The sequence below is a fragment of the Bombyx mori genome, chromosome 5 (assembly GCF_030269925.1).
Source record: "Bombyx mori chromosome 5, ASM3026992v2".
NCBI classification, from domain to species: Eukaryota; Metazoa; Arthropoda; class Insecta; order Lepidoptera; family Bombycidae; genus Bombyx; species Bombyx mori.
Window position 1 is genome coordinate 13,327,109 of NC_085111.1, and position 15,057 is coordinate 13,342,165.

A 15,057-nucleotide genomic window follows, 5' to 3' on the forward strand; every position below is an offset into this window, starting at 1 on the left:
ACTCAGCATTGAGGATTATCGACGCAAGGTGCATGAGGAGGACAAACCTATCATCATCATCATCATCATCATCAGCCTATAGCAGTCCACTGCTGGACATAGGCTCCTCCAATTGCTCGCCAATGACTACGATCCACGGCTTCTCTCAAAACAAACCTATACCCGCGTTAAACATAAATTCGAATCGTATCTATGAATGTATCCTACGCTAAACTATTTTTAAACTAATCAATACTGTATGTATGGGGGCTTTACGAAAGTATGCAAAGTATCGCATCAAAGTTGCAGAGTTGCGAACGATCAGAGCGCGGTCGTTTCCTCCCACCTGTCAGAGGGTACAGACATCGTGTCTTTGTAGCTGAGATGCTATCAGCAAACTTCGTTCAGACTTATGAACTGAGTATACTGTTCACGATGTTATTCCACGCGATACATTTAGTTAGTTCCCTTTGAAAACAGCTCGGAAAACGTAAAATCTCTTACGAAGTAAGTTAAAATCAAAAAACTTGTGTACGTCTTGGCTATTTGAACTGGAATTTCATAATGAACGTTGCCATCCGTTAGTCCACAGATTAAGGTAGCTACAAAATTACGTGTTTTTTTTTCCACGTTACCTCGCTCTGAGGCGTTCCATTTAAGGCTTGAAGTGCAAGCGAGAGCGCGCAACGAACGACAAAGAGCCACAATCGGCCTCCGCGAACAAAATTACGTGTAACGTATTTTTCTATAGGCATAGTAAACAATAATAATGGAGGAAATCCTTTCATTAAATACAAAAATAAATTTGTTGTTTGTAAAATTACTTAACGTATCAGATTTTAATGGAATAACGTTAATGCGAGCTTGATTGAATCCATTAAGGTGCGTATACAACTACGTACGGTTGCTAGGGACAGATGAATATCAGTGTAGCGTAATGTTCGGCGCCGCACGCCATACCTGCATTTACATCGATAATTTATATCGCAGACGGTCTGTATACAGTTAATATGAAAACTAAAATTAATATTAAATAATTACATATAATTAATTAATAAAACTAAATATTATGTATCTCTAACGTATGTACATAAATAAACAACACTAAAAACAGTTTTAATTTTCTTAACATACGATTGCGAAGACGAAGAAATGTATTGACAAAATTAGTACTGTATTTTTATCATAAAGTTATTTTAATGAATATATTATATAATATAACCGGAAGACAAATCACAGACGGTAATTTGGCCCCAATCTAAGATTCTCTGTACTATTGAAAACAGGGACTGATATAGTTACTTAGATACGTTTAAATATATACACATATAGATATTAAGCCCCCAGACAAAGAGTAAACAAACTTATTCATCAAACGAATGTTTGCCCGACGCGGGAATCAAATCCACGACCAACGGCCCAGTTAGAGGTGCTACCTAATGTAGAATTGAGTCAGTCAATAAAATAAAATAAAAATCAATAAAATAAAAAATGATATTTTTCAAATAAAGATAACTTTTTAATATAAACGTGATAAGAATATGATAATGTAATCCTAGACCAAAAAACGGCTTAAACAAAAAAAGCACCAACAAAAGAAATATAATAGTCTCTTCCTATGGCACGTTGCGATAGATCTATGGAGATATAATCCAAACCCTCATTTTAACTATGACTTTAGGCGGGTTGCCGGTCATACAACTCATGCCAAGTCTCAATGCAGCATGATAAGAGGACTTGCCGTGCCGAATCCACTTAATGTGGGGTAAGGCTAAAAAGAAGAAAGAGAAACAGCTTTACGTTTTAATATGGCACAATAATCACGTTTTCAACACGGAAAAACCTCGGAATACATAATTAGGAACACTTAATACTTGACCTAAGACGTACACCGTAATTAAAAGTTGTACAAGAACACACCGTTAAAAATTCATAGGCAATTCAATTATATCACTGTCTGGCACTAGTGTTGTTTTCAAATCGGACCATGATATCTGAAGGCTTTAATTTACCAAAGCGCGATTATCGATTTCTTAATAGAGAACACCGACGGTGAATTCAGGTTCGGAAAATTTTAGTAAGTCGCTGATCTAGATTCATGTTTAATTTATAAATCGGAAAATGGAATATTCATAGAAATATTAGAAAGCAAATTCAGAAAACTTTGTAGGACAACTTTGCTTAGAGGAAGTGTCGTGTTAAAGATATTTAAATTTATAGTATTGGAATTTCTGACTTTTATTAATTAATTGGATAACTTTTTTTGACACACAGGAAAGTCAGGTCAAACAAATATACTAGTGAGTGAACTCATAGCTAATATAATGCTTACGCAAACCACCCATTTAATCAATAAAAAAAATTAGTCTTTCAAACCGGAACATATGACTGCTTGTTGCACAAATAAGCATGGTGTGTACACCATTATTTTATTGAAATATTATGAAGAAAATTACAGAGAGCAATTTAAAACACTTTGTACCTCTTAAATATCATTAGATCTATAAGACATACCATTTTTTTAAATAGTTTCCTTTTAATTTGAGCACACATAATATACTAATGTTCAGTCAATGGTTGAAATGCGATCATAATCATCGACACATTCTTTATATTGTTATTGACATTTCTTTATGTAAAGTACGGAATAAAATGTTACCAATTTTTTAAGCTAGTCAATTATAAATAAATAAATAAAGTAAATTATTGACAAACAAAGAAGAAAGAGATATTGAACTGTTTTGTTTTTGCTTATTTATATATAACTAGAATTGTAACTATACGATTTTAACGTGGCCCAATAAATAGTGGCATTTAGGTAATCTTGTCTAGTTTGGTTCAAGGTGAACGTGGTTAATTTGATGAAAATCTTTTTGATAATTGTTTCGTGTGAGTTCTACTAACGAATAACTGTGATTATTTATAAATCAGAATATTTTTCTAACAGGGTAGAGAGTAGAGGGTCTTGATGATAAAAACGTTTACGATAGTCGTTATTTCATCATCATCATCATCATCATCATCATTATCATCATCAACAGCCAATAGTCGTCCACTGCTGGACATAGGCCTCTCCCAATCTACACCACTGAGCCCGGTCTGCGGCTCTCCTCATCCACTTCTTGCCGGCCACCGTGCGGAGGTCATCGCACCATCTAGCCAGTCGTTATTTCAATATCTAATAATTCAAATTAATCCTTTATATTTTTTTGGTGGTAATTTTCGATCATCACATCAGTCATATTTCTGACAGTATCAACTTTTCTTCCACAATCAAAACAAAACTTTACTTTGAAACGATTGTGAATTCAATCGATTTCTGACTTTCACCTTAATGTTGTTGTGTGTTGGTGGTGAGTTTTTCTTTAACGTTCGAAAAAGACAAACCACGCCAAAAAGCAGGAGCCAAGTTCTTTCAGTTATTAAAATAATAATTTTGCACTACCTTTTTTTTTTCTATCTAAGCTGATAGCCTTGAGAGGCTATTTGAGCGGAACCTTAACTAGTAGGTGAGCTCACGGGGCTCAAACCTGACGACGTTGCTAGCACGAACCCTAGCAAGAGCCGTGCTTCGCAGAATTTACCACCGGATCGAAAACGCGACTCACTGAGAAGATCCGGCGAGAAACTCAGTGGACTGTGTCTGAGTTGCACTACCAATAAAACTACACACTCATAAATTCACACATAATACGAAATTTGACAGTTGAATTCACGTAAATCAAGGCTACACAGTGTGTAACGCCCACCTTATTCCGAGAACCCTTGTTTTAATTAAACTTATGCCGTTTAATTATTCTTGATTGGTGTTAACTGAAATTGTTCTTGAGGTAGCGATCGTTTCTATAAAGTTTACGTAGCTACGATTATGTTATTGAATCCGAACAAATGTCTGTTTGGCTAACTGTTAATGTTATTAATATAAATGGCGATACATGGTTATTGGATCGCCGCATTTATCTATATCTCTATATATAAAAATGAATTTCTGCTCGTTAGTCTCGCTAAAACTCGAGAACGGCTGAACCGATTTGGCTAATTTTGGTGTTGAATTAATTGTGGAAGTACATAAATATGAAAATGCTCGGAATTATATAAAGAACAAACAATTTTGTTTTTCCTTTGATGTATCCCCTGTCGGATGGATCCCTTTTGTTTGTTTTAAGTTTATTTTATATAAAAGTTTAGGTCTTTTATTTATCGATTGAGGCACTACGAAGTCTGCCGGGTCAGCTAGTCGAGAAATAAAATAGTACACTAACCTGAGCTAAAACCTTCGTGTAGCAAGAGTTTATCTCCGCTACCGTGTCGCTGTAACGGTACACATTCACGAAGTCGTTAGGGCCGAGCGTGTCGAGTAGAGCCGATACGGTAGCCTTCGCCAGTCTCCAGTACGATGAGCTGACGTCATCAGAGTCATCGAGTAGAATGACCAAGTCTTTCGGAGATGTCGCCGACTCGACGAACCAGTTCGACGATCTGAAGTCGTAAAAGTCTCGGGCGTGGTGTGAATAGCCGTCTTCCGGAGGCCAGGACATTGCTGCGGATAAAAATAACGTTTTATTATTTTTGAGCATATTTAAGTTATAAAGCACAAGACACAAAGAAAGAAATAATTATATTCATCATGTATATTTGTATATAAAAAGGTTGAGCAATGAAAAAATTAATAAACTAAAATACAAAAGGGCCGAACATGTAACCTACTTGAGACCTTAGAAATTGTCTCGGGGTGGGTGGCGCATTTACGTTGTGGATGTCTACGGGCTCTAGTCACCACTTAACAGCAGGTGAGCTGTGAGCTCGTCCAACCGTCCAAGGAAAAAAAAACTAAAGTTATGCTTTAATTATTTTTTTGTATGTTCATGTAGTCTGTAGGTAACTCATTCGAGTTCACAATCTATCCGACGTCTAGTGTTCATCAGAGCTCATAAACGTCCCAGTGTGAATGGAGTCACCCACCTTGAGACACAGCTGAAGTTTCAATTGTACAGTATAGAAGGCTCCCACCCATCAAACCGAAACGCCTGACTGTTTTGCGACAGAAACAGGCAGACTATAGTAGTTACCGCGTGGATATTACAGAACATTTTTGAAGTCACCCTGGCCGTAAGGATAAGATGTTCGGTGCACTGTATCGAGCAATGAAACTGTGCCGGTGTATAAATACCGAGGGAATATTTATAATAAAATATGAATTTAAGGCTGGGACAGGTTTACGCAATCTTCTTCTTCTTCTTATCAGCCCATGGACGTCCACTGCTGGTCATAAGCCTCCCCCAAGCCTCGCCACAAAGACTGGTGATGCGCTGCCTGCATCCAGCGGATCCCCGCGAACCTCAATAGATCGTCGGCCCATCTTGTGGGAGGCCTACCCACGCTACGTCTTCCAGTACGCGGTCGCCACTCAAGAACTTTCTGGCCTCAACGGCCATCCGTTCTACGAGCAATGTGTCCTGCCCACTGCCACTTCAATGTCGCAATCCTTTGGGCTATGTCGGTTACCATGGTTATCCTGCGAATCTCCTCATTTCTGATTTGATCTCGCAATAAATAACAAATTACGCAAAATACCACCTGGAAAACTTACATTAACATATTATTATTATTATGTCACCTTACCTGGATATCTCCTCATAAATCCACTGGAAGAAGCATAATATTGCCACGACAATGTAGGATCTATTTCGTAGTTGTTAACGAACAAAGGATCCAAGTGCTCTGACCACGCGATCTGATTTTGCACTTCGGGATCTAGAAAATAAACTTATAATTAAACAGAGAAAAAGCGTTTTTGTTAAATTCCTGTGTGACAGTATAAAATAGACCGGTGAAATCTATCCGATTACCCGTGATGGTCTATTTTTTTTAAATATTTATATGGGTGGGCGAGCTCACAGTACACCTGGTGTTAAGTGGTTACTGGAGCCCATTACGAAACTGATAGGCATTACTGCTTCACGACCAAGGGCGGATCCAGCTTTGGTGCCCGGAGGGGGTCACATAGTCATGGTCAAGTCAAGAACTTATAATTTAATTTTGATAACAATAGATACAAGTAAAAAGTAGGAATGAGGCAGCTTATTTATATTCCATAACCGTGGTCCTAAAATCATTATGTTCAATATGTGGTCCACCTAGGTCCTGGAACAAGCTCAGGGGGGGGGTCACGACCCCCATGACCCCCCCCCCCTGGATCCGCCCTTGTTCACGACAGAATTAGGCAGAGTGGTGGTACCTACCTGTGCGGACTCGCAAGAGGTCCTACCACCAGTAAAATGGTCTAATCGGTTAGTGGTAAGAATGACAAAATTGATGTTATCCGTTCATATCTTTTATGATAGATTTTAGCACGACTATGGTTCTGACACTTTAACTTGCATCAAAGCCGGCGATTTTAGCAATTACGTAAATTTTCTTTAACTACCCTTTAAAAGAAACGTAATTGGCAAACTTGGTTCATTGGGCAGCCGTGATTGCTTTCTCTTCGACATTCAGCCGGAAAAATTAATGGCTCGGCTGTGTGCTATGGGGTTTGTAAAATAAACGTTCTTAGGCCCGTCCAATGTAACTACATCCTTTGAATTAAGTGCGGCGGTTGTAATATTTGGCCTCCTTTATGTAAGACTAGGTTTTGCCCGCGACTTGGTCCGCGTGGATTAGTTCATTATTTTAGAACAAATTTGCTTAGCATAAAAAACATTATAGTGAGTTAACCTTAACATATAGACATATGCTGTTGCGGACTTTTTTTTAGATCTTTTAAAGGAGAACAATTCTGTCATACATTATTTTAGCGAAAATTTAACCGTTTCTGTAGCGCACGCTGCGGAAGCTGTCAAAAGGGAAAAAAATCCGATTTTGAAACATTCTTTATTGGTGCTCCGCTTGTATTGATCTTAGCGTGATGTTATATAGTCTAGTGATGTTATATAGTTATATAGTCTGTTATATAGCCTTCCTCAATAAATGGGCTATCTGACACTGAGAGACTTTTTCAAATCGGACCAGTAGTTCCTGAGATTAGCGCGTTCAAACAAAAAAACTCTTCAGCTTTATAATTTTAGTATAACGGATTTAAGTACAAAGAATTTTGACGATTTGACTGTTCAAAGTTTACGATTGGGGTCTACGTGATTTTCTGTTTCGACCGAATAATGTCGATATCGATTAAAGAACTGTACATGTCTGTGTACAGGGATCATTACCGGAAATCAAAGAACGTGATAGTATTGGATTACATCTGCACATCACATTAAATACATAATAATTACAAATGGAAGATATACTTTACGGTCGTTTCTTGGATTAGCAAGACATGTAATGCAAAATTTAACTGACGGCCGCAGTCAGGGCCCTAAAGTTTCAGACAAATATTTTTTTGTATGGAAACTACCGACATCTTGTAGCACATGCCCCTAAACTTATATGCTGTTAAAGTTAAGGCATTTAATTATAGTATAACTAAACACAAAAAATTAAAAATTAATAAATCATACAAGTTTTTATTTGTTGTTGAAAATTTACAAAATCCTTTATAAAAAATAAAATATAGGATAGGTAATATGTTACTGCTATCTACAAGAGCAATGAGAAACTAATCGAAGCGAAGCCATCTAGTGGCTGACGCCCGTAAACATTTTTGTTGAGTGCTTGAGTTGCTTATCTATAACTAATTTATGTGTATTATCTATGGCCGAAGTCAATGGTCTCAGGCAGCTACATTCGTTTTAGATTGGGGGTTTACGAAATATGAGCTTATATGATACTGTAATTCCGAGGGCGAAACCCTAACGGCCTTTATAAAACTTGCCGTAAAGCTAATAGTGGCCCGTCGAATATTATATATACAAAAGTTTCAGCGAATATACTGAAAATGTATGATGGATGATATATGAAAAAGGAAAAGCATTAATTTTAGAGGTTATTGAAAAAAATTACAAAGTTAAGGAACACAGTATCGTCATTAAATATAAATTATAGTTTCTGGCAACACTAATAGACAAAATGTATGTCAAAAAGTCGATAAATCATTCCACCCTTCCACGTGTCAACAAAAGAAATGGTTTCCATTATTCAGGGGGAGGCTTGTTGCTTGTTTTAAATTATTTCAATAGTTCAACTATCAGAATTATTCATAACATTTGATTTTAACTTGATAATATGAAGCAGGTTAATATTTTCGTTTTAATGATTTATACATGCTGTAGCTTTCGATGAAATCAGGGACCCATTTCTGTCAGTTTTTTTTAGTAAAGAATGCCATTGTCTTACAATTTTTTTTTTTAATGCCCTTGTAGGCAGACGAGTATACGGCCCACCTGATGGTGAGTGGTTACCGTCGCCCATGGACTTCAGCAATGCCAGGGGCAGAGCCAAGCCGCTTCCTACTAATATAACATATAACTATTATAATACATTACAAAAAATATAAGATTTTTATTCTACTTTCTTTTTTTTTATACAATAATTATTATTAACAAGTTATTATTAAATGTAAACGATCAAAACAAAAGAGTAAAGTATTTTTGTAAAATCTATTTCTCTAGCTAAATTTCTCCCCGTCTCATACTTCGGCTTCTGTTTAGAATGTTCCGTAATTTATGGTTGACTGGTATAAAATTCTTTATGGCACTAGATTCCTCATTTGTACTCTACTAGCGGCAGCGCCCGAAACTGTGATTTATTATTGATTTCTCCACTATTTAATGGATGTTATTATACATATAAACCTTCCTCTTCAATCACTCTATCTATTAAAAAAAATCGCATCAAAATCCATTGCGTAGTTTTAAAGATTTAAGCATACACAGGGACAGAGAAAGCGACATTGTTTTATACCATGTAGTGATTACGTAATGAAGGTTAAAAAGGAAGTTTTAAACTAAACAATTAACAACAATTGTATAGAATTGATTACCTTCAACGCTGATATAGGGCGGCATCAAAACAGCACTATAGCTAGTGTTGACAGCGATGTGATCAAAGTGCCGACTGGGGGCGAGGAGCAAACGTCGTGCCTTCGCCGCCAGAGTTCCATCATCAGCGTGGACATTTAACCATCGCGCGTCGTAATATGTACCGGGGGTGCCTTCAGATCCACTGCTTGATGATAGCGCGGCGGCTTCGGCGCTGTCCATGATCCGCTAAATCACAAAGAAATATCATTATTATTGTCATGTTATTCAATTTAAAAATGTTCGGCTTAGAATTTTTACCATATTATTTGAATTTCACACGCATGTTTACAAGATACTATAAAAAATACTTTTACGTTCAATCTCGCGTTTTTTAATGCCATTATAAATTATTTTCGGATATTTCGATACTTTACAGTGAATATATCAGCACAATGTTCAAATGTAGACGGATAAAAACTCTTAAGTATTTGAAACGTCAAAAATAAAATAATTACAATATAAAACGCGGGATCAAACCGTAAAAGTAGTTTTAATTGCGTTGTAGACGTTAGAGATAGCCGAAGAAAACATTATAACCCAAAACTATCATAATCAATTCAATAATTTTTTTTTCTGATTTGATTTTGGATTTATTTTGCTTTATAGAGTAATGTCAACATTAAAATTTAAAAGTTTAATTAATAATATTAAATAATAATAATAAATTAATATCTCAAATATATTATTAAAAGGCCTTTAGGCAAGGTTCCGAAGGCAGCGTTCCCCCTTTGAATTTATTTAAATTTGTATTATTTCGAAATCATTATGTATTTTTTCTCTATGATTAGATATAATAGAGGTCATTGCTTTCTTGTATAACGTCTACACTCGATGTCAACAGCTTGACTGTGTTATGACAAACTTGCAAGGGCGGAATCAGTCAAGTCATCCGTGGAGGGAGAGCACAAAGAGTCCTTGATAAAAACGACAGACAATCGGCAATTAGCCAGGGTGGAATTGGGCTGATCGATAGTCGCCTTTGTCCCGACGCTGGGGCATTAGCGACTGATCTGAAATAAAACCAGCTCCCGCTTTTATTGAGATCAGAAAGGGTTGATGCGTTCAGTAGTTGAAAACTCCTGGTCTATATTTAAGTTCTCAGTTTTCTGGTTCCCATAAATTTAATGAATCTGACCATTTCATTTTGTTAAAAAAACCTTTATAAATTTAATCAATGGAATTTTTATGCAAAAGGTTTCGCAAAGATTTTTTTATTGCGACTGAATTAATGCGCACAACAAATAAAAGTATGACAAGAAAAGATTTTTAACATAAGAAATTGTACAAAAGCGTAACAATCCAATATTAGCATAAAAGAATTTGAATATAAAGCAAGTTCATGACAAAGTAATTTTCTTAATATCTTATGCAAATACAAGAATAATATTCGGATTATTATCTTGAAAGAGTTTTGACCTGGTCACCTTGTGAGGTGACATTTGGCAACCCTTTCGGTTCGCTGGTATTCTCAATGGTTGCGTGTCGACCCTGCTTTGATTATCCGCAAGCTTATACATATTTGTACGCTAATGTGCAGCCCTGGATAACGGAATCAGAGCTTTCCGTCACTCATTTATTTAGTTTGTTGATAAATGTTCGCACTTCAGGTATGTGGATTTCATTCATGATAGACGTTTGAAGTTTACTTTGTCTTTTCTAGGATAAAGAAACATATTTTTTTTGTTCCGATGAGAAATCTTTTTCTTTCTTTTTGTAGAGCCCCGATCACTATCCTTTAACCAAATCATATTTACATACATCGCTATTTGAAAGTGATATTGATCGGAATGAAATGATTTGTCGGAACTTGTAATCGATTGGAATGAAATGAAGTAGAACGAAACGATGTTAGATGAAATGAAAAAATAAAAAAAATGTCACAATAATTTGGAAATTTACTTTAGTGGCCTTTTGGAAGAGCCCATAAATCCACGTCCAGAGACTTTGTTTTGTTTTCCCGAAAAGTGCCCTTTTACGGATGCTAAGTGGTTAATGAGCCACGTTGTTACAAGATTAAAGTGAAGAAGCACTAGGTCATCTAGCACTAGGTTACTAATCAGTTAAAATAATTCCCACCGTATCGCTCGTGGCGTTTCCGTTAAAAAATCTCATGGAATAAACTCTAAACTCAGCGACGTTACAAGAATCCGTCGACAACACAACGTAAATGCCCGCTGCAAGTAATACATAAAATGGAAGTAAGTAAGTATCAATTGAATTCCTACAACAGCTCTGCATGAGTAACTAATAATGAAATATTACAACTTTAACTTTGTCTACATAGTCAACATACAATCGAAATTCTTTGAACAATCCATTTAATTTTTTTTACGTTGGAACGTGGTGGATCTTTCGATGACAAACAAAGGTACTTTTGTTAGCGAAATTCTTTTTCCAAATACGAACAATTTCAGGGTGTCTTCCCGTTTTTTTTTTTGACATATACAACTGTTTTCAAGAGCCTCTGCAAACAGTTTATAAACGAGAGTTTTTATTCGGGAGATGGAATGGCCTCATCGTCGGAACGATCCCTGGAAGCGGGGGCGAAGTAATTAAAACTTGCACTAGGCTCTCTTGCACCGACGCCGCTTACACTACGAGATTTTTATTAAACTTAATCCTTTGATAAGAAACAACTAGAGCACAGTTCTCGCAGAGTTACCGCTCAATGTTCGCAGGTGTATTCTCATCTTGCGGTTTTGTAATGAAATGAATAAATAACTGAGAATATTTAGAAAAATACTAATAAATATATCCGTAAATATAAATTTTTTTGATAGTTACTAACATCGCAATATTCTTTCAATTTTCTGTATAAGTACATCAGACCTTTTATATAACAAAATTAGCTACCATTAAAACTCGTATATACAACGTAATAAAAGGACTTTCTTCTTGCCTAGCCTCTAAGGAAAAGTTAATTAATTGGACGTACTTTTTCTTCCTTTACCCTAATCCCATTTCTTGACGGGGTCCGTTTTCGTAGCTGCGTACCTACTATGTAAAACAACGTATAATTTATTTATCTATCTGGGTGCTAATGAAAAATTTGCGATTCCATGATGTCACAAATATTTTATCTCGGCCATTAAGACGGGCTGTGAAAAGGCTGTTATTCTTGAAACAATGCCGAGGCCGCTGCGTAAATGTGCCGTTTCTTTATTCTGTTTGAAGCCACGTTTTCAGTACAAAAGAGGTGTTTTTTCTCGGTGCCGCTCAAGACAACGGACTTTACAATTTTCCAATTACGTTTTTTATAAATAAGTTTTATTATGAATTTATGTATGGACGTGCGAACTCCAATCTTAAATAGTCCTAATAGAATCGTCAACCTAACATAGCAAATAAATTTTACATGAAATTACATTACACCGAGAGAAGTTTAACAAAGTTTCATAAATATCCATCAAAATACATAAGAAAATGAGCATACAAATAAATATTTAAAGAGAGCTATGGTTAAGTTAGTAAGACAAAATGCAATGTTGTATTTATATGAGCGATAATATACATATATTGCACAATTTTTTGGGACCTAGTGATCAATTTTACTGATGGCAGGACATCTTTTGAGTCCGCACGGGTAGGTACCACCACCCCGTCTATTTCTGCCGTGAAGCAGTAACGCGTTTAGGTTTGAAGGGTGGGGCAGCCGTCGTTACTTGAGACCTTAGAACTTGTATCTCAAGGTGGGTGGCGCATTTACGTTGTGAATGTCTATGGGCTCCAGTAACCACTTAACATCAGGTGGGCTGTGAGCTCGTCCACCCATCTAAGCAATAAATAAAAAAAAAAACGCAATCAGATCACATCTTCTGCTAATATTTGCGATGTTTTTATATTAAATTGAACGTACAAGCTATTGCATAGTTTTGTGTTCATTATTAGTATTTTCAACTTAAGAACCTTCGTTTATATTTAGTTTCATATTAAGATTTGTTGTGGAATTCATCCACGAAAAGCAAATGTAATTGAAGGACGTTGCTTGATTGATTGTGGTAGGTGATTTTGCATTTTAAGCGAACTGCGTAGAGACGAGAATTGATTGAATATCATCCAATTCGAAGAACGGAGTCTGTTCAATGGAATCGTGCCAGGATCGGGTTCCTGAGTCTGTCGGCGACGTCCAAGCTTGGTATGAGAGCAATCATAATCCACGCGCCGACAGAATAACGCCGATAACATTCTGTTTGTCTTTCAAGAATATGCTCTACGTTTTGAGTTTAAGAACTATTTTATTTATCATTAAAAATGTATTTAGGTTGTTTTTTATTTATCTACCATGACGATATAATGTAGAAAATCAGTATGATTATGTTATAATATAAGGTGACGAAATGACTTATACAGAAGTAGGTATGTTAAATAAATAAACAAAAATTTACCAAGAGTCACGCCACGTTGACTGGTCCCGTGCTATGTTCGTAAAGAACTTGTGTTACAGGTACCAGATAACGGAAATAAATGTAAGTTTTTTATTATACACATACATAAATATAATATACATCCATAACCCTGGAAAATACATTTTATATTTATCATACAAATATCTTCCTTGGCGGGATCCGAACCCGCAACCCCCTTTCGTAGTGACCATGTCAATTACCACTACACCAGACGGCCGTTACGATAGTAATGTATAGAAGATTTTCTGATCTCTTATCTATATATTAATACGTGAACCAAAAACTTTGTGTCCCTTTTTACGAAAATTGCGCGGACGGAGGAGTATGACATTTTCCACACTTATGGGGAATGTAGAGAAAAAGTGCACAATGCTAATATTTTTTTAAAATAATGCATAAAAGATACATGAAATCAATAAAGGAAACATTACACACACTACATATCATGTATTTGACGCACACACGCATGCATACTATTTATTGTCAAACTTTTGTTCTTGAAGTCTGTTGTCAAATTGAGAATAGATTAAATATTGTTTGTCTTTGTTAATATTTTTTTATAGTGTAGCCTTGGTGAAATTTGTGATTATAGAAGTATAAAACACAAGCATAATAGTGTACAAACTTACAATTCCAATTAATTATAGTCGAATTTCGACTACTGCGGGACCACTAGTAAAACTTAAATACGTACAAGATTAAAATTCCCGACAAGGTATTGTTCAAGTTGATATTGCTAAGCTACCTGAGTCCCGAGTTATATTATGTTCAGTGTAATCAACATGTTTATTTGAACGAGACGTAGCTACGTTTCGTAGAAGACGACATAATTTATTTCTCGTTCTTAGATTCTGATGGACCGAGGATAACATAAAACGTCTCGAGGCACGTTTCAACAATAACATGATTACTTCGAAGTTACATTTATTAAAGTCGATAAGGCCTTCGAGTGTACGCGTTTGATATGGTACTAGACGATGACCGAGCTTTGCTCCGTTTTTTTTATAACGCCATCTTGTTGTGTCTTTAATGCTGTTGCTCTCAATTAAGAAAAATAGTATTATTATTATTCGCCAATAGATGTCGGGAAGAGTAATAAAGTTGATTATCGATAAAGTTGATTATTGAAAACACGAATAAAACAATATTTTCTGAAAATTAATCGTAGCTATCGTAGATCTATTTATCGGCCCCGAAATCCTCTGTATACTAAATTTTATGAAAATCGTTGGAGCCGTTTCCGAGATTCAGGTTATATATATATACAAGAATTCCTCGTTTAAAGGTATAAGATTTGTGAGCGAGGTCGTTGACTCCCGTTCTTTAGCTCGCTCTCAGCTCCCACGCGACTAGTCTAACGCACTCGAGACGATAACTCTAAGCAGACCCGACTGCACATGTTTGTTAGTATCTAAGCAATCTTAAAATCAGTACATCTGTAAATGTCATCAGAGTGAATCCAATTAGTGAAACAAAGATTTTACGGCCTCTGTTAACGCTATTGTATTCGAGTATAAGCAAGTACTATGTTTTTTTTTAATTTATTGCTTAGATGAGTGGACGAGCTCACAGCCCACCTGGTGTTAAGTGGTTACTGGAGCCCATAGACATCTACAACGTAAATGCGCCATACACCTTGAGACATAAGTTCTAAGGTCTTAGTATAGTTACAACGGCTGCCCCACTCTTCAAACCGAAACGCATTTCGGCTT

At 36.1% G+C, this 15,057-nt stretch overlaps 1 protein-coding gene and 1 long non-coding RNA gene across 3 annotated transcripts in view; one reads left to right on the plus strand and one right to left on the minus strand.

The window, feature by feature from the left end:
* LOC101735565 (voltage-dependent calcium channel subunit alpha-2/delta-3) overlaps nt 1–15,057 on the minus strand; it is an 83,117-nt gene that overhangs the window by 26,676 nt on the left and 41,384 nt on the right. For both annotated transcript variants that reach the window (XM_004930224.5, XM_021350570.3), the window contains exons 4-6: nt 8,900–9,125; nt 5,602–5,733; nt 4,242–4,519 (exon numbers count right to left, since the gene is read on the minus strand). In XM_004930224.5, the coding sequence (XP_004930281.2) occupies nt 4,242–4,519; nt 5,602–5,733; nt 8,900–9,125 (636 nt within the window). The remainder of the gene's footprint in view (nt 1–4,241; nt 4,520–5,601; nt 5,734–8,899; nt 9,126–15,057) is intronic.
* On the plus strand, nt 10,399–11,823 carry LOC134198942 (uncharacterized). The gene is made up of 3 exons (XR_009973239.1): nt 10,399–10,546; nt 10,657–11,141; nt 11,354–11,823. It is a non-coding gene; the product is annotated as an uncharacterized LOC134198942 (long non-coding RNA).